Here is a 26033-nt window from a genome sequence, read left to right as displayed (position 1 = left end):
TTGGTGCAGTTGGTCGACATTCATACTAACATTGGAAGGAGGGATGAAGGATGATAAGAGATGGACAGAGGCAAGAAAGCCAGAAGTCCCTCCCCTCTGACCTTCTCCCACAACGGGTTTTGAGAAGACTAGGAGAGAGGAAGTGAGGAGTATGCTATTGAGATCTTCCCAGATATAGGAAGAGAGTAAGGAAGAACAATTTCTAGAGGTATTCAGCAGGTGAGAAGGGAGAGTTCTTTAGATGGGAAAAAGGACTCAGACGTACGTACACACAAACATTCGCAACTCCCAGAAATACATTGACAGCTGAGTAAGAGGTTGAAAGCCAAGCGACGACTTGCACTTTTGCATTGAAGCATTTATAGTCCTGCATAGTTCTTTAATGAAACTTACAAACTAAGGCGTTTTGTCATATTGAGTTGAGTGTTTGAGTTGATAGTTTTTTTTACAAAGTAATTAATTACAATTTAAAAAAAAAAAGTTCAAGTAAGCTACAATCTCGCATCTTTGTCCCCTCTCTCACCCTCCAAGAGGAGTCTAGCTTTTACAGTTCAAGTTTTTTCTCCAGAAAAGGTCCAGTGTGATTTTACAGCACCAAAGACATGCTGAACAAGAGAGGGGAATACTCACTCTCTCACACAACAGAGAAAAGGGGATATGCAATTCGCACACTCACACAGCACAGACTGACCTGGAAAGAAAATACAATTTATAATAATATATGTAGGTTGTGTACGTACACACACACACACACACACACACACACACACACACACACACACACACACACACACACACACACACACACACACACACACACACACACACACACACACACACACACACACTCACTGGGCACACTCATACCTCTAAATATTTTTTTTTATCCCTGTGTAAATTACAAATAATTTATCCATTTTTATATTAGCTATACTACCTTAACAGTCAGTTGTGGGGAGCAGAGGCGACTTTAAAACAATCTATGGACACACCATCTCACATCGGAGACAAGTTAACAACTACCTTCCTCAGACAGTCAAGACAACGACCAAAAAATTAATTAATTAATTTATACTCAAATCTGCTTTAGACGAGAAAAAATTAAAACAGACTTAAATTCTAATTAAATTACTTCGCTAACAGCGTGCTCCCTCTCCTGGGTGGTTTTCATTACGGAACGGACACATTGGTGGCGTTTGCAGGTCGAGAGTACTTTGCACCTCTGAACAGAGTGCCAGCCATAATTTGCAAACTGATTCTACATGTAGAATCGAGGGAAAATGTCAACAATCAGACCCTCACCGGTGGGGTGGTCCGTAAAACAGACCGCGCCGAACAAACGGCAAATAGATCGACATTCGCTGCGGTATGTGCGCTCCGTTGGTGCACAACATAGCAAAACTCTTTTTAAACGAAAACCAGTGTTCAGGCAGTACTTCCTTGTTTCTGTATTTGTTTTTCTACGTTTGGAGCCTAATGAATACGACCCTGTCCTCATTCCACAGTGATAAAGGTCGGTCATGTAAACATGTTGACAAGAAAAAAATGTAAGGGAAAGAAATTCATTATCATTCACCCCAGGTCCATTTTATACCCAGTAATCATAAAAATACAGTTAAATTAAATTCATAAATCGTCATGGTGAGGGGTAATTGATTCTTCAGGTCCATATTGAGGGAAGAAGGCTCCTCCCCCCTGTATTATTACATCATTGTGTCCATCTGTCCAATCAAAGTGATCCTAGTGGACGTCTCGATGTCATTCTCTGTCCTCCGTCTCTATTGGTCAGTGGGACTTCCTCTTCATGTCGCCACCCTGGCTTTGGTTCGCATCTGAGGTGGGGGGGGGTTAAAATAATTTGTTACATCATGTGTAAATGACATGATGCAGAAAAATACTGAACACCTAACACACAGGGAGGAGATGCTTCATCGACAGACAAGACACGTGCTTCTAGTGTTAGCCTAGTCATGCAGTAACACAGGCATGCAAATCACCGCTAACAATGAAACAGGCAGACAGGTTGGGAAAGAATAGTTTACAGCCAAACAGTGAGTGAGCGATATCAACATGACGCAGGGAATGACAACAACACAAATGGAGGAAGGGAAGAGGAGGAGGTAAGGGAGGAGGAGGAGAAGTACTGGAGGAGGAGGTGTGAAGTTTACCTGAGAAAGCAAGCTGCAAGTGAGGAGGTAGAGCAGCCTGTGACCCTGACTGGAGACTCTTATACAGATCTGAGGAGAGATGGAGGGAGGGATGGACAGACAAGAGGAAGAAAGAGTGAGGAGGTTAAAAAAAGGGAAGCATGGAGAGGGGGAAGGGGTTGAGGAGAATAAAGGTGAGAAAAGGAACATTAAAAGATGAAAGTAGAATTTGAGTAAAACATCAAATCAGAAAGTGAGGGCAGATAAAAGGGAGGATGGATGGATGGACGGAGGGGGAGAAGGAGTGAGGGATTGGATGAGAAAACGAGACAGGCAGGGCAAGAGGGTTACAGTGAGAAACCTTTAGCATAGGCATATTAGAGCTGATTATATTTCAGTATGGATCCACAGCACGCACACACACACACTGCACACCACAACACTGACCATGAGTAACACAAACTAAGACTAGATGAATCTCAAGGAACCACAAACAAATCTATCTGCGGCTTCATTTATTTTGCCATCTTAATAAACACTGATTTTCTTTGTCATTTGATCAAATTCATCCAATAAAATGTCATACTAATGAAGTAGTAAATTCTAAAGACCTTTACCACATCATGATGTACAGTACAGACTTTTTCAGTGGAATTAAGAGCCCTAGAAGTTCTACTGAACCGTAGAGAACAGAGATAACAAATGCTTTATTTTTGATCCTATATATTTGCATGCCCGGTGCTTTGAAAGATCAGTCTTGTGGAGCCACTGCCAGTTGGGCACCGGTTGCCAATTACTCACCCATTAAGTCGCTCTGTGAGAGGCTGTATCCTGAGTTGGTGCCCGTGCCCAGGCCGCTGACCCCCGGGGCACCAGGAGGAGTGAAGTTGAGCAGCGATGGGAACTGGAAGGGCAGTGAGACGGGCACTAGCCCCCCCAGCATCCCAAAGCCAAGTGGCCCGCCCAGGAGGGGACTGCCAGCTGACACCTAGGAGGAAGGGGGAGGGAGAAAGAGAAAGAGAGAAGGGATCAGGTGACTCAACTTGGTGACATAAAGTGCCCGACACAATCTCTTCCTTTCTCTTCTGTTCTGTTCTGACGACGTGGCCAAGCCTTTGCAGAACATACTCAAAACTCAAGCGAGAAAAATGCAGTCAATATGTAAGAGGTGCTTCTCTTGATCCTGTTTTTCACACTTCTTGGCACTTTCTGGTCGCATGTGATTGGCTGACTCACCTGCGTCAGGTGTGAGGTGACGGAGGGTGTGGCCATGGTTGCCGTGGGCACCCGACTGCCTACAGCCTTGGCTCTGCCCACGGCCCTCTGTCTCTGTCCGTGACTGGTCGAGACCGTGCCGGAGGGGGAGGGGCTGTTGTCCGGACGACTGGTGACGGGCGACATGCGCATGGGGCTGCTGTTGGAGCTAGCGCTGCTAACGCTACTACTGCTAATGACACACGGAGCCTTCTGGCTCCCTGCGAAGCTATAACTGCCCTGGCCCGGCTTCACCTGACCCCCACCTTGGACACTAAATGGGGGGCGGAAGCCAGCAGTCTTGGGGGACTGGTACTGGAGAGGGCTGGAGATCATTTGAGAGTGAGAGAGGAGGTTGGAAGAGGAGGAGGAAGGGGAGGAGATGGGAGGAGGTGGGGGCAGGGGGGCGAGGGGTGAGCTTGATGATGGGGGAGGAGTTGTTGCTGTGGGAGGACTTGGTGAGAGTTGCCTGCATGGGGGTGATGAAGTTGGACTGGTGGTGGGGCTTGGATTTGCCCTGGTGGTGGGAGGGGGACTGGGAGGGTGAAGAGCCCACCGTGGAGGTGAGGTAGGAGGGTTGCTGGGGGCTCTTGGAGTTGAGCTGCTGAGGGCTCTTGGAGTTGAGCTGCTGGGGGTGTGAGTGGGAGTTGGTGGCACGGGACTGAGGGGAGGAAGAGGACATGTTGCTCATCATGACACTGCCGTTACTGCTGCTGTTGGCTTTGACACTGCTCTTCCCTAGTTCTGATATTGCCACCCCCATGCCCAGGGAGACCTTCTGATGGGGGGGCAGGAGCGGAGAGGCTGTGGGAGGGGGCCGCTGCTTGGTGGGCGGGGAGGGGGACGATGGTGGGTGGAGCTTACTCCCTCCAGTCATGCCCCCTTGCCTGTGAATGGCGGTTGCCATGCTGACATTGTGTCTCTGAGTCTGTCCCATAGAGCCTGCCCCTTTCATCACGCCGTACACTCCGTCGGCGCCACGAGACACCAACGTGGCCCCCGCGAGCTGCATGCGAGCCGACGACGCCGTGGAAGTGGAGGGAGAGGTAGATAGCGTGGTCTTAATGTTGGCCATCGATGGCATCGTCACCATCGTCGACAAGTTGGCGTTTATCTTGGAAAGAGAATGTGAGGTGAGTAGGGAAGACGAGGGGGAGTAGTGAGGGGTGATGGAGGGGGGGGAGGTGTTGGGGATCTGGAGAGGCGGGGGGGAGAGGGGGGAGGTGAGGGTGAGGTCAGTGACGCTGCCGTGGGGACCCAGGCCCTTGGCGGCTTGGCTGAGGAAGGCGAGGGCGTGGGAGACGGAATCCAGGGAGGGGGCGCGGAGGTCCTCGTCCAGCGAGTCGGACAGGCAGATGGGCTCCGAGGGGGACGAGGAGGTCCGGCGGGCCTGGATGACGGAGGGGGTGGAGGGGACGTGGGGGAGAGAAGGGGTGGTGGCGGTGGGGAGATTGGGCCTCTGCTGGATCCATTGGCCCTCCTGGAATACAGGGAAAGGACAAAGGTTAGCATTAGCCCCGCATCAGAACACATGGCACCGCAAGTAATACCAAATAACCATCTTGTAGAAAAGGTTACAAACGTCAATTGAGAGTGAAGAGATGTCACTGACCTTTGCTTTAGCCCTGGGGGTGGGGACCATCCTTTTCTTGACCCTGGACAGAGAAACCAACGGTGTGTTAAGTTAACATCCGCACAGGAATGCTAATCCATCTGTCAATCAATCATCTGTTTCTTCAGATATACTGTACATCTTCTATCCATATAGTCTATACATCCCATCACATACTCTGTGTGTGTGTGTGTATATATATACTAGTTAGGATCGAGGGAAAGATGAATGGAGCAAAGAGATCCTTGATGAAAACGTGTGTGTGTGTATATATATATATATATAATATATACACGTGTATATATACACACACACTATATAAATAATACACACACACACACAGAAAGTATTCAGACCCCTTGACTTTTTCCCCATTTTGTTACATTACAGCCTTCATTCTAAAATGTATTTAATCGTTTTTTCCCCTCATCAATCTACAGACTATCTACCCCATTATCACAAAGCAAAAACAGGTAAACGGAAATAACATTTACATAAGTATTCAGATCCTTTACTCAGGACTTTGTTGAAGCACCTTTGGTAGTGATTACTGCCTCTAGTCTTCTTGGGTATGACACTAGAAGCTTGGCACACCTGTATTTGGGAAGTTTCTCCCATTCTTCTCTGCAGATCCTGTTGGAAGGTGAACCTTCGCCCCAGTCTGAGATCCTGAGCGCTCTGTAGCATGTTTTCATCAAGGATCTCTTTGCTCTGTTCATCTTTCCCTCGATCCCGACTAGTCTCCCAGTTCCCGATGCTTAAAAATATCCCCAGAGCATGATGCTGCCACCACCATTCTTCACAGTAGGGATGGTGCCAGGTTTCCTCCAGACGTGACGCTTGGCATTCAGACCAAAGAGTTCAATCTTGGTTTCATCAGACCAGAGAATCTTGTTTCTCAAGGTCAGAGTCCTTTAGGTGCCTTTTGGCAAACTCCAAGCGGGCTGTCATGTGACTTTTACTGAGGCGTGGCTTCTGTCTGGCCACTCTAACATAAAGGCCTGATTGGTGGAGTGCTGCAGAGAAAGTTGTCCTTCTGGAAGGTTCTCCCATCTCCATAGAGGAACTCTGGAGCTTTGTCAGTGTGACCATCGGGTTCTTGGTCACCTCCCTGACCAAGGTCCTTCTCCCCTGATTGCTCAGTTTGGCCGGGCGGCCAGCTCTAGGAAGAATCTTGGTGGTTCCAAATTTCTTCCATGTAAGAATGATGGAGGCCACTGTGTTCTTGGGGACCTTCAATGCTGCAGACATTTTTTGGTACCCTTCCCCAGATCTGTGCCTCGACACAATCCTGTCTCGGAGCTCTACAGACAATTCCTTTGACTTCAACGCTTGGTTTTTGCTCCGTCAACTGTGCCTTTCCAAATCATGTCCAATCAATTGAATTTACCACAGGTGGACTCCAACCAAGGTGTAGAAACATCTCAAGGATGATCAATAGAAACAGGATGCACCTGAGCTCAATTTCGAGTCTCATAGCAAAGGGTCTGAATACTTATGTAAATAAGGTATTTATGTTTTTCTTTTTTAAATAAATTTGCATAAGACTCTAAAAACCTGTTTTTGCTTTGTCATTATGAGGTATTGTGTGTAGATTGATGAGGAAAAAATTGTATTTCATCAATTTTAGAATACAACTGTAACATAACAAAATGTGGAAAAAGTCAAGGGGTCTGAATACTTTCCGAATGCACCGTAGATTTATACTCCGGACTCCGACATTGCTCGTCCTAATATTTCTAAATCCCATTATTTTACTTTTTAGATTTGTGTGTATTGTTGTGCATTGTTAGATATTGCTGTATTGCTGCACTGTTGGAGCTAGGAACACAAGCATTTCGCTACACCCGCAATAAAGTTTGCGAGATATGTAAATGCGACTAATACAATTAGATTTGATCTGTCAATCAGGCATATATACAATAAAAGGTATAATTGCCATTTTAAAGCCAACTTATTTATAAGGTCCAACTATAGTTGAGATGACTTACATGTTGACAGTGAGGTGACTGTGTACAACACGGCTCTCCTTGAACAGCATCCTGGCCTGCATCCAGCCCTTGGGCCACAGTGGTTTGACCTCGTTCTCCATGAAGGCCTTGAGGTAATCCTCCACGGAGAGAGAGCACTGAGACGACTCCAGTTCATAGGAGCTCAACTTCACACGCACCAGGTTACACAGCAGCGACCTACACACACAGAGAGAGAGAGAAATGAAGGAAGCTTACTAATCTATTATCTTTTCAAATCAACCACTTCCTGTATGACTTTGCTCGAGAATTTCACTTTAGTGTCTAGGCCGGATTACTATAAAAGCACTTTGTGACAACTGCTGATGTGAAAATGTCTTTATAAATAAGATTTGATTGAGGGCAGTGGATGGGCCGTCACCTGAGCTTGTCGTCCCAGACAAACTTCTTCCGTGGGCCCATCATCCTCTTCCCCGGCTTCCCCTCGTCCTCCTCCTCTGATCCGTTCTTCTCTCCCTCTCCAGGCTGCTGCCTGCTAGGATCCAACACACACACCTCAGTACCAACATGTTCTAACAACCTCAATATATACCCGCAGAGGCAGAGACGCATATAAATAAAAGCAGTGATGAACACAGGCAGAGTAGGGCACTAAAAATAACCAAACACCCATTATGGATAAGCGATATAGCATTACAGTATATCAGGGGTACTCAACTACTATTTAAGACGGTCCAGTCATACAAATTTCCTAGGTGGCAAAGGTCAGGATGGATTTTGTCATTTAGTAACAAACCCCCACCCAACAACCCCAAACTGTTCAAATTGTTCACATCCTTCTTGTTGTTTGAAAGAAAATGTTGCCATTTTAAAGCTCATTTCCTGCAATTCTATACATTTTGCCATATGATACCTGAGTGAATTGCTCAACAAAATCAAATGGGGGCCCGCTAGGGGTCAAGGCCCCTGAGCGTACCCATCTACCTAACATGGGCTATTTGATCAACAGGACATTTCTGACAGGTACTAAATCGAAATAGCTCTCTGTCAGGGAATGTCAAACTGCCCAATGCAACATCAAATGTAGGAAAATGTCAAATGTAAAGTCGGGACTCGCGGTCCGTATTGACCCCGTTCTGGGTCCGCATCCGGACCACGGTCCGCCTGTTGAGTATGGCTGCAGTACACTATGGAGTATTGTAATCTTCTTACTTGGCAGCCTTAACCATGCAGTCCATGTTGTATCGTTGGATCTGCTCGGGCATCACACTGCACACAGCCAGCTTCAGCTTCAACAGGGGCGTACGCAGACGGTCATCCTGGATGTTGAGGCTAAGCTTCTTGAGGCGTTTGAGAAGGGCCTCTTTATTGCAGGGCACAAAGGCCTCCAGGTGAGAATACACCTCCCCACGTAGCCCCATCGGCTGCTCCTGCGCCTGCAGCTCAATACTGGGGGAGGAGAGAGTGGAGGGAAGGGAGAGGAGCAACAGAGGGAATTAACAGGAGTGAGAGAAAGGGGGATGGAGAGAAAGATGGTAAGCAAGGAAAGGGGATAAAGAAGAGACGACAAAGAATAAAACCATTTGCGTGCGAGAGAAAAAGATGTTGGGAGAAATGTACAACAGAGTGGGGGTGAAAAAGACAGGAAAAGAGATGAACAATCGACTCCAATATCAGCATTAAGACACATTCAGGGTGGAGACGGAGAGAGATGTACAATGTGTCAAAAGAATGACTAACTCACTCCAGTAGGATGTTATTCATATCCAGGGTGAAGAATTTCTTCCTTCCCTCTTGATCAAACTGACGAGAGGCCTGTGAAGAAAAGAGGTTGGTGAGCATACTGTCTTCCATGGAAAGACGCGCAAAAGCAAAAAGGAGCCTTCCGTGTCAGTTTCAAAATGGCTGCATCGTCATCTTGACAGTTTTCGCTCATCCTTGATTTGTCACTCTCTCTTTCTTCTCTCTCCCTTTTGGCCACCAGTTGTCTGTTGCTAGTCTACCTTTCTTTCATGTGTTTTGCTCTCATCCGCTCTTCCTTTCTGCTCTGCTTTTCTCTAACCTCTCCTCGCATTTTTACCACCCTGTCAAGAAATGCATTACAAATCTTCCAAGAACTGACACTATTTTAAGTGATATCATCATGGTTTAAGAAAATGGCTGCCACACATTTCAACTGTACAAAATTCCAGGAAGTTACTCAACAATTAAATCAAGGGATGATCACATAAACTTTAAATAAACAAATCAATCTATGATAAACTGGAAAAGCCCCATCAGTGCGACTCACCGCCCGTAGGTCCTCGATGCGCTTGATGAGGGGGGCGGGCAGGCCGTCAGGGAGCGGAGGTGGGTGTAGGAGACCCCCTGCAACCCCCAGCCCCCTCCCTAACCCGCCCCCACTCGGCTTCGGCCCTGAAACTCCAATTCCCATCAGGCCATTCTCTCTCCCGGGCGTGGCCACATGCGGATTAGCCGAGCTGTCCAGAAGGCTGAAGTCCAGGTCACCCAGAAGATCCTGAAGCTCCTTCTCATTTGCCGAGCCCAGCAGTGACATCATGGCAGCCCAGACAGCTAAAGGACAAGGCTGACTTCTGCATCATCCACTACGCTGGCAAGGTACGGACCGGTGAGATTACATATAGCGGGTGGAGGATAGTTTAAGGGATAGTTTGGTTTTTATTTGTAACCCAAAGATTGGTGTAAAAATACAGAAAACTATCCCTTTAAAAACGTATGGCTCTGCCGTATTCCTCGAGTCAAAGATTAAACATTTACAATGCACTGGGATGTATTATAGACCGATTTTTCCGCTGAGGCAATTTTTGTGGCTATTTTTATGTATCCACTTACAAGTTACTTTGGTTTACGTCATCTGCACTACTTGTAGACCCCAGAGCCTTTGGCTTGTAGTGTTCTTGGAGGCACACCAGGTCCTTTTGGAAAGCCACCGTTATAATGTGTCCTGAGGCATTGTCTGTTCCGTCACTAGCCCCTATCCTGTTCCCATCAACCTCTGGCTGCTGTATCGCTCTTGACGCACAACTTCTCCTCTGTGGTATTCAAATCCCGCAGGAGTATCACCCTGGTTTTATGTATCAGATACGTGGGAGGAGGTTTGGCTAGTTTCTCTAGCGTCCATTCAGTGTTGCGCAATAGAGACCCGGGCCCTTTCCAGTGCAGGCAGTCCTGCTGTACACCGTAACCACATCTGTTTAATATTATGTCCACGTTGTCTTTAAACACACTTTTCTGGAATGATTTGGAGTCTTATGTCACCCCTAGTGAAATGAATTTGGAACCTCAACAGTCATTTTGTTGTATATCACCACTCTCCGACAGTTCAATTCAATAAACTTTATTCATCCCTGAAGGGCTATTATTGCTTATATCTCTCTAGGCCTGGATGGCTCTGACCTTCTCCCCCCTCCCCAGGTGGACTACAAGGCAGATGAGTGGCTGATGAAGAACATGGACCCCCTGAATGACAACGTGGCCACGCTGCTCAACCAGTCCACTGACAAGTTTGTGTCGGAGCTCTGGAAAGATGGTAAGTTATGTCCCCTGTCCTGTCCACATGGTTAACAGAGAAGGAATGTGTTAGCACCGGCTTGATGATGAACAGTTATTATTCGTTAGATTGGTTAATTCATCATAATTTAAGCCTATTTGTTTTAGGGATTGTCAATGTACAATGTTTGCTGCTTATTTAGTTAACATGGTACTAATAGTAATCAGTCGGACTTCAGCCTACTAACCTCTGTTTATGTTTTCAACCTTTTTTGTGTTTTTATTTTCTCTTCTGTCAGGTGTTTTTATCCCCCTGTCTCTCTGTATCGTAGAGATACAGAACAATGTCACTAGTCTTGATGAGCCTCCAGGTGAATGTTCTTAGCTGTAGAAGGTTCCATGCTTAGCAGCGCAGCATGGCGTTGTCCATAGAGATAGATGACGTTTTATGTTATGACATGCTGATGTAGATCCATGGCTTACCAGCGCAGCATGGTGTTGCTCATAGAGATAGATGACGTTTTATGTTATGACATGCTGATGTAGATCCATGGCTTAGCAGCGCAGCATGGCGTTGTCCATAGAGATAGATGACGTTTTATGTTATGACATGCTGATGTAGATCCATGGCTTACCCGCGCAGCATGGTGTTGCTCATAGAGATAGATGACGTTTTATGTTATGACATGCTGATGTAGATCCATGGCTTAGCAGCGCAGCATGGTGTTGCTCATAGAGATAGATGACGTTTTATGTTATGACATGCTGATGTAGATCCATGGCTTAGCAGCGCAGCATGGTGTTGCTCATAGAGATAGATGACGTTTTATGTTATGACATGCTGATGTAGATCCATGGCTTAGCAGCGCAGCATGGTGTTGTTCATAGAGATAGATGACGTTTTATGTTATGACATGCTGATGTAGATCCATGGCTTAGCAGCGCAGCATGGTGTTGTTCATAGAGATAGATGACGTTTTATGTTATGACATGCTGATGTAGATCCATGGCTTAGCAGCGCAGCATGGCGTTGTCCATAGAGATAGATGACGTTTTATGTTATGACATGCTGATGTAGATCCATGGCTTACCAGCGCAGCATGGTGTTGCTCATAGAGATAGATGACGTTTTATGTTATGACATGCTGATGTAGATCCATGGCTTAGCAGCGCAGCATGGTGTTGTCCATAGAGATAGATGACGTTTTATGTTATGACATGCTGATGTAGATCCATGGCTTAGCAGCGCAGCATGGTGTTGCTCATAGAGATAGATGACGTTTTATGTTATGACATGCTGATGTAGATCCATGGCTTACCAGCGCAGCATGGCGTTGCTCATAGAGATAGATGACGTTTTATGTTATGACATGCTGATGTAGATCCATGGCTTAGCAGTGCATCATGGTGAAGCCTACCTCCATACAGAGGCTCCCGTCGCTCCTAGGCTGCATGCCATTGTTGGTCGTCTATGTCTCAGTACTAGTGTAGTAGTCAATAGGCCATTGGAATGCAATACCTTTCAGCAATGCTCTACTCCTGCTAGCATTAGATACTGCCTACTTAGACTAAATTGGTCTGAAAAGCCTGTTTTATTGTTTTGTTCAATTTAAATTATTTAATGATTACATCATGAAGAAAATACAACAAACAATAATACAGACTTTTCAGAGCAATTTATTCCACTTCCCAGAGAGTAGTTATAGTATAGGTACCTAATCATTTGGTCACGGGACCTATTTTGTATTAGAACCAATACGGAAGTGTCTGCCAATTTACTACTTGGAATACAGGAGACCTAATGTCTTATACAGACAGGTGTCACGCTTCAAATATCACTGTTGTTGACAACACACACAACCAAAATTATTCACAGATGTCTTCCTATTTCCACACAATCTGTCACGGTTCCCTGCCCCAATAGGGCATAAACCAAACATTCTGCTTATTGCTACTGCTTATACACACAAATCATGTTAAAAAAACATTTGAATATCTTTTTGCTTTTCTAACCGTGAATGAGGCTGTCCTCCAGAACTTATAGGCAACCTTCTATCACCATCCACGTTCCTCCTTTGTCCTTCTCCATGGACTACTTCTCTACAACCTACCCTACCGTACTAGTACTCAAGCATGACACTTTATCCATACACACACACTCTACGGCCTCACGGCCACTGCGGCTGGGACTTTCGTCCCACTTACGGATCTTGCAGGGGAACACCCCCCACTAGAGACCTATCCTACACGGAACCTACCCTACACTGTAGTGTCACCTACGGAACTTGCAGAGAACTAGCTCCACTCGGGACCTATTCGTACGGAACCTACCCGTAACCCTATATTTCTATGGATCTTGCAGAGGAACACCCCCACTTGGGACCTATCCGTACAGAACCTACCCTACACCATATATTTACGACTGGTCGTAACGCGAAGGAACTACTGAATAAACTTAGGCTTTCTAGGTCCGTATCCTATAATTCGTTCAGCCTACGACTCTCATCTCCCCAAGATGTCAGAATGAGTGGTAACAGATGTAGGAACTGTGTCTACCTTGTTTTTGGTGCCGGCTCCTGTTTCACTGATTCGGACTCTTTAGTTCGACTGTAAATCGTGGTGAATCCTGCCGACAACGCCAACTGTTAGGTTCTGAACAAGCAGAAGCTCAAACCAAGTTTATTGACCCACTGGGTCATACAGCTGCAAAGACAAAGACATGTTTACATAAGCACATATATTTATACCCTCCTACGAGGCAGAGTCAACTCTTTGCACATCTTGACAGCCACTACACCTCTGTTGCTAGGCAGGAACTTAATTGGTTCCTCTCACTGGTGTAGTCATGGCCCTGCCTGATGCTGGAACCTTCGTGGGCGTGGAAGTATATGTGTGTGGGATTGGACTGTTCCTTCTCACTTCATCTGACCTGACCTCGGGCCGGATTCCTCGCTCCTCCCTAAGCCACGACTATCCTACCTTATCAGTGACTGAAACCAGACTGTTGCCTGGTGTTCTAGTCTGGTAACATGACTAAGTATATTTCAAGCTAGAATCCAACAATAGTGACAGAATCACACATTACTTCCCAAACAAAGTACATTTCTTGTCTCCTTGGCTATAGAAGGTTGTAGCATAGCCTCTGAATGTCATAGAGACAAACCAAAGATATCCCATATGCGTATGCGTCTTTCCCCTGCGTTTTACAACTTGTTTCTAGCACAAACATTGCGTTATAGATCACTTTATATAATCAGGTAAAAAAAAAAAAGGAAAATATTAAGCTAGCAAGGGGTAGCCCTATGCTTTTAGCCATTTTCTTTAACCAAAGCCACATAAATTCGCGCCCTGGTTTTAAATTAACACGCCAAGCCTCCACTGACACTGAGATATTTAAGGAGTGTATGGTGTCTGAAGGAATTGGCTGACAAAGTCTATGGATAGTGGACTATAATTTCATCTGTCAAACAGGTAGGCCTACTTCTTATGTCTTGAATAGGAAGAAAAAGGCTCCAACACAAAGCCCTCTTGTTGTTAGTAGCCTAAAGTCAAATTAAAATGAAGATCGTTTAAATGAATTAGGCCTTCTTGAATTAGCATTTCAGCACCCATGCGCTGTCAATCTCCGTGGCTGCCAAGTAATGTAAATTACTTGAATATGGCTTATTGTGAGGTCAGTAACTATGATAAATAGCTTCATTATGGGCAACGAAACATAGTTTTTTATTAAAATCAATTATAGCAGTAGCAAGCTTACCTCCGGTCCTCCTTCTCATCTTCACGTTCTTCCTCTCAAACTGAACAGGACATCAGTAGGGCTAGTCCGCACACACAAATATAGCATTTTGGGGACGAAGCCTTTGACTTGCCTCCTGAAGTGCCACCGTACACAGCACAACCATTGGTTAGGCTGCACAAAAGACTTTAGGCCTACATCAACAAGAGCAGGGCAGGCCAAGGCTCATGATTGGGACAGCCTATCAATTGCTGTGTGTAACTCAACTCTCCCTCACTCTCTCTCACTTTCTCTACCGCACCTGCTGTCTCGACCTCTGAATGCTCGGCTATGAAAAGCCAACTGACATTTACACCTGAGGTGCTGATGTGTTGCACCCTCTATAACGACTATTATTATATGACCCTGCTGGTCATCTATGAACATTTAAACATCTTGGTCTTAATGGCAATGCACTCTTATAATCTCTACCCGGCACAGCCAGAAGAGGACTGGCCACCCCTCAGAGCCTGGTTCCTCTCTAGGTTTCTTCCTCGGTTCCTGCCTTCCTAGGGAGTTTTTCTTAGCCTTCGTGCTTCTACATCTGCATTGCTTGCTGTTTGGGGTTTTAGGCTGGGTTTCTGTATAAGCACTTTGTGACATCTGCTGACGTAAAAAGGGCTTTATAAATCAATTTGATTGATTGATTGAGAGTGTAGCCTATTTTTACACCATCCCAGCAGTGCAAAAACTTGGGAAGGAAGTACATTTTCTTCAAAATATAATGTTGCCCTGTACTTTTCCAAGCATGCTCTTCATATAGCCTAGGCCTATAGTCTAAGGATCATTTTATTGAGACCACAGTAGTGGCACTTGATATTGCGCGCCCAGCAGAGAATCAGGGATGAGGGGCATCATCAGGCACACATCCAGATATAATAAACAACTAATTCTCAAACACTGAGCAATACACTCTTAGAAAAAAGTGTTCTTCAAATGTCCCCATAGAATAAACATTTTTGGTTCCAGGTAGAAACCTTTTTGGTTCCAGGTAGAATCCTTTTTGGTTCCAGGTAGAATCCTTTTTGGTTCCAGGTAGAACACTTTTTGGTTCCAGGTAGAACTCTTTTTGGTTCCTTGAAACTCAAAAGGGTTCTGCCTGGAACCAAAAAGGGTTCTTCAAAGGGTTATCCTATGGGGACAGCCAAAGAACCCCTTTAAGTTCTAGATAGCAAAGAAAAATCTATGAGTGTATGACATTTAATCAATTCCAAATTACATGATCCTCCCCTGGACTAAATAAAAAAAAATACTAAACTCTCTCCCTGACTGAAATTGAAAAAGCATGCCCCTCCCCCATTTCCCTCAGGGTAACAATAGTGTACATTTCGACCGCTTCCTAACAGTATGGTGGAAAGGTTAAGAGCACTGGTTATTCAGTATTCCGAACCAAAGCCTATTCTCCTGTCTGGGTTTTATTCCCTTTCCAAGGCATATATTTAAGCGTAAAGGGAATTAAAGAATTGAGGCTTGACTGAGGAAAGATTAATGGCATTCATTTCCCCCTTTTATTTTTTCAAAGTAGCAGAGAATTGGAACCACATGTAGTATTTGGCATTTCTCTTGGCCCGATTCTACAGTACTATAGACGTTGATACACAGCAGGTGTGACAGTGATACAATATCTACAGACTAAAAACTGAAAGTCTGGAACTTTGTAGGACATTCCTAGAGTTCTGTCTGCCTGAAACCCTAGGAGATAACACAGTTGGAGGTTTGATTTTGATAAATTACCTGTATGGACACTTGGATAAACAATAGTTAATTCATCAGCATGCCTCATATCAAAACTTATGCCACATGTTGGAAATATAATGCTTGGCAACACGCCAGCCCAGCAATAATGTCACACCAAAATGAAACAAGGCATGTTGAGAATCTGAAGTTACGGATATGAAATGGCCCTGTGTGACTGACTGTCAGATTATGCTAATATGATGGAAAAAAGACAATGTGTAGGAAAGGTCCCAGGCTGTGAAATGCCTTTAGTTTCATACCAAAGAATAGGTATTTCATTTGTAGTTATCCTAAAAGGTTGTCACTTTGAATGACTGCTGAAAGGAGTAGTGTGGGAACGTAGTGCTCAAGAAGACCTGTTTTTACCACTAGCAACCATCAGCTGTACTTAGCCTGAAGAACGTTTACGAATACAGACCCTGGAACCAAGCATGTATACTGTATAGCAGTGGTTCCCAACTCCAGTCCTCCAGTACCCCCAACAGCACACATCGTTGTTGTAGCCCCAGATAAAAGCGCCTGATTCAACTCATCGAGGGCTTGATGATTACTTGACGTGTTGAATCAGTTGTGCTTGTCCGGGACTACAGTTTTAGGTGATCCTCTTGCCCTGTCCTTGCCCCACCCCCACAAATCCACAGAGGCTGCCAATCATACTTAGAGGTCCTCATCTATCTACACCTGCAGCTGACACACATTTCTGCTGGCTGCTGCTACTCCCAGCATCCTGTCTGTCTGTCTGTCTGTCTGTCTGTCTGTCTGTCTGTCTGTCTGTCTGTCTGTCTGTCTGTCTGTCTGTCTGTCTGTCTGTCTGTCTGTCTGTCTGTCTGTCTGTCTCTGTCTGTCTGTCTGTCTGTCTGTCTGTGATCTAGCTCCCAACACCTCTCTCCAAGTCTGACCCCCCCTATCTTCTAACCCCTTTCCTTCCCTCTCTCTCTCCTCGCCAGTGGACCGCATCGTGGGCCTGGACCAGGTGGCGGGCATGGCGGAGACGACGTTCGGCGCCACCTACAAGACCAAGAAGGGCATGTTCCGCACGGTGGGCCAGCTCTACAAGGAGTCCCTCACCAAGCTCATGGCCACCTTGAGGAACACCAACCCCAACTTCGTCCGCTGTATTATCCCCAACCACGAGAAGAAGGTGAGTAGTATATCCTGTCATACTTTACATGTCAGTCTAACTATACCAGGCCACCTGTTCTATACTATAGCCAACAGAAGGGGTGAGACTTGAATTGATCTCTTAATTTCAGGGTTTTCTCTGAGTATATATTGCTAGACCTTCTGTAGACACAAGGTTAATAGGTAATACTCTTTGCTTGTACACCTGTACCAGATTTTTGTACTATTTATTTATAACACTTCATCTCTCTCCCATGTCAGGCTGGTAAGCTGGAGCCCCATCTGGTTCTGGACCAGCTGAGGTGTAATGGAGTTCTGGAGGGGATCCGTATCTGCAGACAGGGCTTCCCCAACCGCATCGTCTTCCAGGAGTTCAGACAGAGGTAACCACGGAAACAGGACACATAACTATTGTGCTTGTGTTCTTTGTCTTCACTGTGAGCCGACTAGACTGCCCTCACTTACAGTGATCTCTGGGAATATGCCAGTGCGTTAACTCCTAATACCTCTCTATTTATCCCAGGTACGAGATCCTGACCCCTAATGCCATCCCCAAGGGCTTCATGGACGGGAAACAGGCCTGCGAGAGGATGGTAAAGGGCTTCCAATGTTATCTATTAATTAACTAACACAATGAGAAAAAGTGTTGAAACTCATGAAAATATGAGTTGTGTCAATGCACCACCCTGTTTAAAATGATGCAAATAACAAATAAAAAAGATCTGATTTGCATGCTGACTTTCCTCATTTACTCGTATTCTCCTGTGTATTGTAACAGATCCGAGCGTTGGAACTGGACCCCAACCTGTTCCGTATCGGCCAGAGTAAGATCTTCTTCAGGACCGGAGTCCTGGCCCACCTGGAGGAGGAGAGAGACCTGAAGATCACTGACATCATCATCTACTTCCAGTCTGTCTGCCGCGGCTACCTGGCACGCAAGTGAGTCATTAGGATTAACAATTGATTTATAACTTAATTCATATTTATATAGCCAGACTTTCCAGACTTCCAGGCTTCAAATCACTTTGCATAGTAAGTACCATGACTCAGCAGCCCCACTGTCTGTCCCCTATCACTCAGTCAAGTAGGTTTAAATGTCCACCTCATTACTGAGGCATGTTCATGCCCTTTGATTTCAATGCAATTCACAAAAATGGGGCATAAGTACAGATAAGTTATGAAGTTGCTAAAACTGCTAAGTCAAGTCAAAATGATACTGTATGTGTTATGTTTTGGGATACAGCTGTGGCCAAGTTAAGTAGCTAAAGTAAAGCTGTATGTGATATCAGTCTCTTAATTATGCATCTCCTCAGGGCATTTGCTAAGAAGCAGCAGCAGCTGAGTGCTCTGAAGGTCCTCCAGAGGAACTGTGCTGCCTACCTCAAGCTGCGCCACTGGCAGTGGTGGAGACTCTTCACCAAGGTGAGTGGGGGTTTTACTGATGGAGCGTGCCGTGAGACCACATCTACACCCACACAGGATGCATATGACCATTTCTCTACACCTTATCCTATTCCTTTCTTCCTTTCCTCCCTCCCCTGACCTTGATGGGACCCTCCTCCTTTTTCTCTTCCAGGTGAAACCTCTGCTCCAGGTGACCCGGCAGGAGGAGGAGATGCAGACCAAAGACGAGGAGCTGGTCAAGGTGAAGGAGAGACAGAGCAAGGTGGAGGGAGAGCTGGTGGAGATGGAGAGGAAACACCAACAGGTGAGTTACTACCTGGAGCTCTACCTGATCCCCTTACCATGGTTCTATATCTCAATTTAGCTATTCTTCTGAAGTATGCACTGCCGAAGATAAAACAGCATATGAACTTACTCCAGCCATTGTTAATGTCGTTGGCTTCCATAGTTCATGCTGTGTAGTACTAGTTCGGCCACTGGGTTTGAAAGTTGAGTAGTACACTCTTAAAAGGGTTCTGCTGTTGTCCCCATAGGAGAACCATTTTTGGTTCCAAGTAGAACTCTTTTGGGTTCCATGTAGAACCCTCTGTGGAAAGTAGAGGTCAACCGGCATGGCCGACCGGCATGGCCGATTAATTAGGGCCGATTTCAAGTTTTCATAACAATCGGTAATCGTCAATTTTGGACGCCGATTATGGCCGATTACATTGCACTCCACGAGGAGACTGCGTGGCAGGCTGACCACCTGTTACTCGAGTGCAGCAAGGAGCTAAGGTAAGTTTCTAGCTAGCATTAAACTTATCTTATAAAATAAAAATCTTATAAAAAACAATCAATCAAAAAAGCACTGTCGTTGCACCAATGTACCTAATCATAAACATCAATGCCTTTCTTAAAATCAATACACAAGTATATTTTTTTTAACCTGCATATTTAGTTAAAATAAATTAATGTTAGCAGGTAATGTTAACTAGGGAAATTATGTCACTTCTCTTGCGTTCTGTGCAAGCAGAGTCAGGGTATATGCAGCAGTTTGGGCCGCCTGGCTCGTTGCGAACTGTGTGAAGACCATTTCTTTCTAACAAAGACCGTAATTAATTTGCCAGAATTTTACATAATTATGACATAACATTGAAGGTTGTGCCATGTAACAGCAATATTTAGACTTATGGATGCCACCCGTTCGATAAAATACGGAACGGTTCCGTATTTCACTGAAAGAATAAACGTTTTGTTTTCAAAATTATAGTTTCCGGATTTTACCATATTAATGACCTAACACTGAACCCAAACCGGCTGCGCGCGTGCGCCATCGTGCGCTATCGTACATACATTTATTTTGCGCCCCCACACCAAACGCGATCACGACACGCAGGTTAAAATATCAAAACAAACTCTGAACCAATGACAATTTGGGGACAGGTCGAAAGCATTAAACATGTATGGCAATTTAGCTAGTTAGCTTGCACTTGCTAGCTAACGTTCATTTGTCCTATTTAGCTAGCTTGCTGTTGCTAGCTAATTTGTCCTGGGATATAAACATTGAGTTGTTATTTTACCTGAAATGCACAAGGACCTCTACTCCGACAATTAATCCACACATAAAACGGCCAACCGAATCGTTTCTAGTCATCTCTCCTCCTTCCAGGGTTTTTCATCTTTGAACTTATATGGTGATCGCATCTAAACTTTCATAGTATTACCATGACAACCGGCAACAAAGTTTGTCTTTCAATCACCCACGTGGGTATAACCAATGAGGACATGGCACGTGGGTACCTGCTTCTATAAACCAATGAGGAGATGGGAGAGGCAAGACTTGCAGCGCGATCTGCGTCAGAAATAGGAATGAGTTCTATTTTAGCCCTTGGCGTCGCAGACGCTCGTTGGCGCGCGCGAGCAGTGTGGGTGCAATAATTGAATAACAAGGATTTCTAAATGTATTTTGCGACGCTCGCGCTCGCGTACGCGACGTGTCCGGTCTGGTCAGCATGTTATATTTTAGCCCTTGGCGTCGCAGACGCTCGTTGGCGCGCGCGAGCAGTGTGGGTGCAATAATTGAATAACATGGATTTCTAAATTTATTTTGCGACGCTTGCGCACGCGACGTGTCCGGTCTGGTCAGCATGTAAAGCTCGTATTTCTGTGTGTTTATTATATTATAATTAAGTCTATGATTTGATATTTGATAGAGCAGTCTGACTGAGCGGTGGTAGGCACCAGCAGGCTTGTAAGCATTCATTCAAACAGCACTTTCCTGCGTTTACCAGCAGCTCTTCGCAATGCTTGAAGCACAGCGCTGTTTATGACTTCAAGCCTATCAACTCCCAAGATTAGGCTGGCAATACTATAGTGCCTATAAGAACATCCAATAGTCAAATGTATATGAAATACAAATGGTATAGAGAAAAATAGTCCTATAATTCCTATAATAACTACAACCTAAAACTTCTTAACTGGGAATATTGAAGACTCATGTTAAAAGGAACCACCAGCTTTCATATGTTCTCATGTTCTGAGCAAGGAACTTAAATGTTAGCTTTTTTACATGGCACATATTGCACTTTTACTTTCTTCACCAACACTGTGTTTTTGCATTATTTAAACCAAATTGAACATGTTTCATTATTTATTTGAGACTAAATAGATTTTTTATTTATGTATTATATTAAGTGTTCAGTCAGTATTGTTGTAATTGTCATTATTCCAAATATATATATATATATATATAAAAATCGGCTGATTAATCGGTATCAGCTTTTTTTGGTCCTCCAATAATCGGCGTTGAAAAATCATAATCGGTCGACCTCTAGTGGAAAGGGTTCTACATGGAACCCAAAAGGGTTCTACCTCGAACCAAAAGGGGTTCTTCAAAGGGTTCTCCTATGGGGACAGCCAAAGAACCGTTTTTGGTTCTAGAGAGCACCTTTTTTGTAGACTTGAGGAGATTTGACCTTTCGACATTCTAATCGAATAACATCTAGAAAAGAAGCGTAGGTAAACTTTGCTCTCTATCCTCTGTGTCCCCCACAGCTCCTAGAGGAGAAGAACATCCTTGCAGAGCAGTTGCAGGCGGAGACGGAGCTGTTTGCCGAGGCGGAGGAGATGAGGGCCCGCCTGGCCGCTAAGAAGCAGGAGCTGGAGGAGATCCTCCACGACCTGGAGTCCAGAGTGGAGGAGGAGGAGGAGAGGAACCAGAGCATGCAGAACGAGAAGAAGAAGATGCAGTCCCACATCCAGGTCAGAGAGAGAGCGAGAGAGAGACCCATATATGCACATATGGATGCAGCATGGACACACACACACACACACACACACACACACACACACACACACACACACACACACACACACACACACACCATCAGTTGATGAGTTAATGTTGGTTTAGATGGAATTCCTTCTAACTAAAACTATTGATAACTTCAGCATTGCAATACATATCCTTGCACTGAAGATACTGAGTGTTTCTGTTGGTTGAACGTATGTATGTCCATTGTCTATCCATAGGATCTAGAGGAGCAGTTAGATGAAGAGGAGGCAGCCAGGCAGAAGCTGCAGCTGGAGAAGGTGACTGCCGAGGCCAAGATCAAGAAGATGGAGGAGGACATTCTACTGCTGGAGGACCAGAACTCCAAGTTCCTCAAGGTCAGAGAAGAGGGCACACTTAAGACTAATTTATACAATCTGCTTCCACATCGTCCGACCGTCTGCCTGGTCCTCTCGAACACAACCAGAATAGACATTATAGAATGTCCCCTCCTGTCCGCACCAACACTGAATACGGAACCGTGTGCATTTGATTGAAGCGGAAAACATAAATTAGGGATTAGACTTGTATAGAGCCCTGAAGGGTACAGGGATAGTAGAGATGTTTAAGATTATCTTAATCTGATACAAATGATTTATTAGAAGATGCCATGAAGGGGAAGCTAAAGAACCACATGCGGCTCTGAAGCCACACATTGCAGACCCCTGTTGTAGAAAACTGTAGAGAGGTTTAACGTCTCTCCTCTCCTCTCTCCACCCAACAGGAGAAGAAGCTGCTGGACGACCGTGTGGCCGAGATGACCTCCCAGCTGACAGAGGAGGAGGAGAAGGCCAAGAACCTGGGCAAGGTCAAGAACAAGCAGGAGGTGATGATGGTTGACCTGGAAGGTAAAGGCTTCACTGTGGCTCTTCCTCGATTGGTCTCCTCGATTCCTTGCTCTCTTTCTTCCTTGCTCTCTTTCTTCCTTGCTCTCTTTCTCTGCCTTCATTGGAGGAGAAGGTCCAAGGTCCTTCCCGTCAGGCATTCTTCTCCAAAGCCTTTTGATGATGCAAGGAATCCAGGAAAGATTAGTTGTAGAACTTACTGTAACTCCCTCAACATGGCAGACGTTCAACTGCATATAATAACATTAAGATAAGACTACAGACTGGATAAGATTAAGACTTCTCTGGTAGTGTGATTCTACGTATGCATAGGAATTCCATTTAAGTTCGGACACCACAATGACTTAATGGTTTACCAAGCGGAAGAATCTGGTTACTACTGCTTGAGTGGAATGTTTGAGTGGATACTTTTGAGTGCTGGGCCAACATCTATTTTCATCGTTTGGTTGATCCCGCCGCCCTTCCACCTCGTGTGTGTGTGTGTGTGTGTGTGTGTGTGTGTGTGTGTGTGTGTGTGTGTGTGTGTGTGTGTGTGTGTGTGTGTGTGTGTGTGTGTGTGTGTGTGTGTGTGTGTGTGTGTGTGTGTGTGTGTGTGTGTGTGTCATCAGAGCGCCTGAAGAAGGAGGAGAAGACTCGCCAGGAGCTGGAGAAGGCCAAGAGGAAGCTAGACGCTGAGACCACGGACCTCCAGGACCAGATAGCTGAGCTACAGGCCCAGATAGAGGAGCTCAAGATCCAGCTGGCCAAGAAGGAGGAAGAGCTACAGGCCGCTCTGTCCAGGTGAGATACTCCCCCTTCAGCCCCAAAATGGATTCTCAATAAACGTTCATGGGTTGTGTTCAGTTTGCACCATACAGTCGTGGCCAAAAGATTTGAGAATGAAACAAATATTATTTTCCACAAAGTTGGTTCCTTCAGTGTCTTTAGATATTTTTGTCAGATGTTACTATGGAATACTGAAGTATAATTACAAGCATTTCATAAGTGTCAAAGGCTTTTATTGACAATGACATGAAGTTGATGCAAAGAGTCAATATTTGCAGTGTTGACCCTTCTTTTTTAAGACCTCTGCAATCCGCCCTGGCATGCTGTCAATTAACTTCTGGGCCACATCCTGACTGATGGCAGCCCATTCTTGCATAATCAATGCTTGGAGTTTGTCAGAATTCGTGGGGTTTTGTTTGTCCACCCACCTCTTGAGGATTGACCACAAGTTCTCAAAGGGATTAAGGTCTGGGGAGTTTCCTGGCCATGGACCCAAAATATCGATGTTGTGTTCCCCGAGCCACTTAGTTTTCACTTTTGCCTTATGGCAAGGTGCTCCATCATACTGGAAAAGGCATTGTTCGTCACCAAACTGTTCCTGGATGGTTGGGAGAAGTTGCTCTCGGAGGATGTGTTGGTACCATTCTTTATTCATGGCTGAGTTCTTAGGCAAAATTGTGAGTGAGCCCACTCCCTTGGCTGAGAAGCAACCCCACACATGAATGGTCTCAGGATGCTTTACTGTTGGCATGACACAGGACTGATGGTAGCGCTCACCTTGTCTTCTCCGGACTAGCTTTTTTTTGGATGCCCCAAACAATCGGAAAGGGGATTCATCAGAGAAAATGACTTTACCCCAGTCCTCAGCAGTCCAATCCCTGTACCTTTTGCAGAATATCAGTCTGTCTCTGATGTTTTTCCTGGAGAGAAGTGGCTTCTTTGCTGCCCTTCTTGACACCAGGCCATCCTCCAAAAGTCTTTGCCTCACTGTGCATGCAGATGCTCTCACACCTGCCTGCTGCCATTCCTGAGCAAGCTCTGTACTGGTGGTGCCCCGATCCCACAGCTGAATCAACTTTAGGAGACGGTCCTGGCGCTTGCTGGACTTTCTTGGGCGCCCTGAAGCCTTCTTCACAACAATTGAACCGCTCTCCTTGAAGTTCTTGATGATCCGATAAATGGTTGATTTAGGTGCAGTCTTACTGGCAGCAATATCCTTGCCTGTGAAGCCCTTTTTGTGCAAAGCAATGATGACGGCACGTGTTTCCTTGCAGGTAACCATGATTGACAGAGGAAGAACAATGATTCCAAGCACCACCCTCCTTTTGAAGCTTCCAGTCTGTTATTCGAACTCAATCTGCATGACAGAGAAAATGTTTTGAAACGGTGAAATCGAATGAAATGAAATGGAGGATGTACTATGTGAACGCTACCTGGATCAATACGGGGAATAGATGATGAATAGATAAGCTTTGCCCACCATGCAAGCCTGTACCGCGCATGTTGCCTGTTCCTATGGCAACCGGCCCAACCTGCCCGGCCACTACTGTGGTCCAGTAAACCATACCGGCTAGATGTGCACCCACACATATACTCCCACTTCCATCGCCTGTCCCCATAGCAACAGTCCACTCTACAGGGCCCAAGCAGTTGAGACCCAGCGGGCACACACACACACACACACACACACACACACACACACACACACACACACACACACACACACACACACACACATAAAAAAATACCACAGTTTACTATAGAATACTACAGTACTTAGTATAGAATTGTGTAGTATACTGTAGAATACTATACTACAAACTGTAGAATCCCTCGATCGTGTGTAGAACTTAGTATAGAATTGTGTAGTATACTGTAGAATAATATACTACACACTGTAGTACTTCTCAATCATGTATAGTACTTGCTATAGCACATTGTAGTATACTATAGAATACTATAGTAAATACTACAGTATACTGCAGACCTCAAAAACACTAAAGTCATGTTCACAAAAGCACTACAGTCCACAAAAACCCTACAGTAATGACTAAGGTATATACACAGATTTGCAGGTGTTATAGCAGGTGCAGCAAAATGCTTATGTTACTAGTTCCAACACTGCAGTAGATTGTAAATACTACAGTACACTACAGTAAAGTCCGCAAAAACACTACAGTGAATACAATATTATTTAACCATAGTATACCATAGTATTTTTTTCACATGGGGACATACCCTCATGTTGGCTTTGAACGAAATATTTAAAAGCAGCCACACAGTCCAGCTGCTTAGTTGTTCAGTGGCATCGGTTCACTCTAAACTAAACTAATGCCTTCCTTAGTGCAGTGCGTGCTGGTATGCTGGCTATCACCCTCACTAAAGACATTTAATACACACGCACACTCTGAGGCAGATTGATAGAGATTGATGATGTGCTCCATCCAAGTCTCTCACTGCATTTTCCAACGGAAAGGAAAAGGAATCTCAGCTTGGGCATGGCAGCCATGACGGATCGTCTCACACCTCAGAGGGAATTGGTCACGGAATGTTTGTTTGTACTTCACAGACGTTTATTTTTA

At 45.1% G+C, this 26033-nt stretch overlaps 1 protein-coding gene and 1 pseudogene across 1 annotated transcript in view; one reads left to right on the top strand and one right to left on the bottom strand.

Annotated features, from left to right (window-relative positions):
• Positions 1-853: 853 nt before the first annotated feature.
• On the bottom strand, positions 854-9543 carry LOC120032785 (annotated as a pseudogene).
• The window catches only part of LOC120032682 (myosin-10-like), a gene marked incomplete at its 5' end in the record, with an annotated part of 31655 nt that continues 15164 nt past the window's right edge, over positions 9543-26033 (top strand). The window contains 13 exons of the mRNA XM_038978878.1: positions 9543-9602; positions 10419-10533; positions 16953-17146; positions 17389-17510; positions 17651-17720; positions 17906-18066; positions 18441-18549; positions 18704-18835; positions 21565-21771; positions 22042-22179; positions 22566-22689; positions 23295-23466; positions 25928-25991. Coding sequence (XP_038834806.1) covers positions 9543-9602; positions 10419-10533; positions 16953-17146; positions 17389-17510; positions 17651-17720; positions 17906-18066; positions 18441-18549; positions 18704-18835; positions 21565-21771; positions 22042-22179; positions 22566-22689; positions 23295-23466; positions 25928-25991 — 1668 coding nt within the window. The remainder of the gene's footprint in view (positions 9603-10418; positions 10534-16952; positions 17147-17388; positions 17511-17650; positions 17721-17905; positions 18067-18440; positions 18550-18703; positions 18836-21564; positions 21772-22041; positions 22180-22565; positions 22690-23294; positions 23467-25927; positions 25992-26033) is intronic.

The sequence above is a fragment of the Salvelinus namaycush genome, chromosome 39 (genome assembly GCF_016432855.1).
Source record: "Salvelinus namaycush isolate Seneca chromosome 39, SaNama_1.0, whole genome shotgun sequence".
Lineage (NCBI taxonomy): Eukaryota > Metazoa > Chordata > Actinopteri > Salmoniformes > Salmonidae > Salvelinus > Salvelinus namaycush.
Note: the sequence above shows the minus strand (reverse complement) of the source record. Positions and strands in the feature narration are given on the sequence as shown.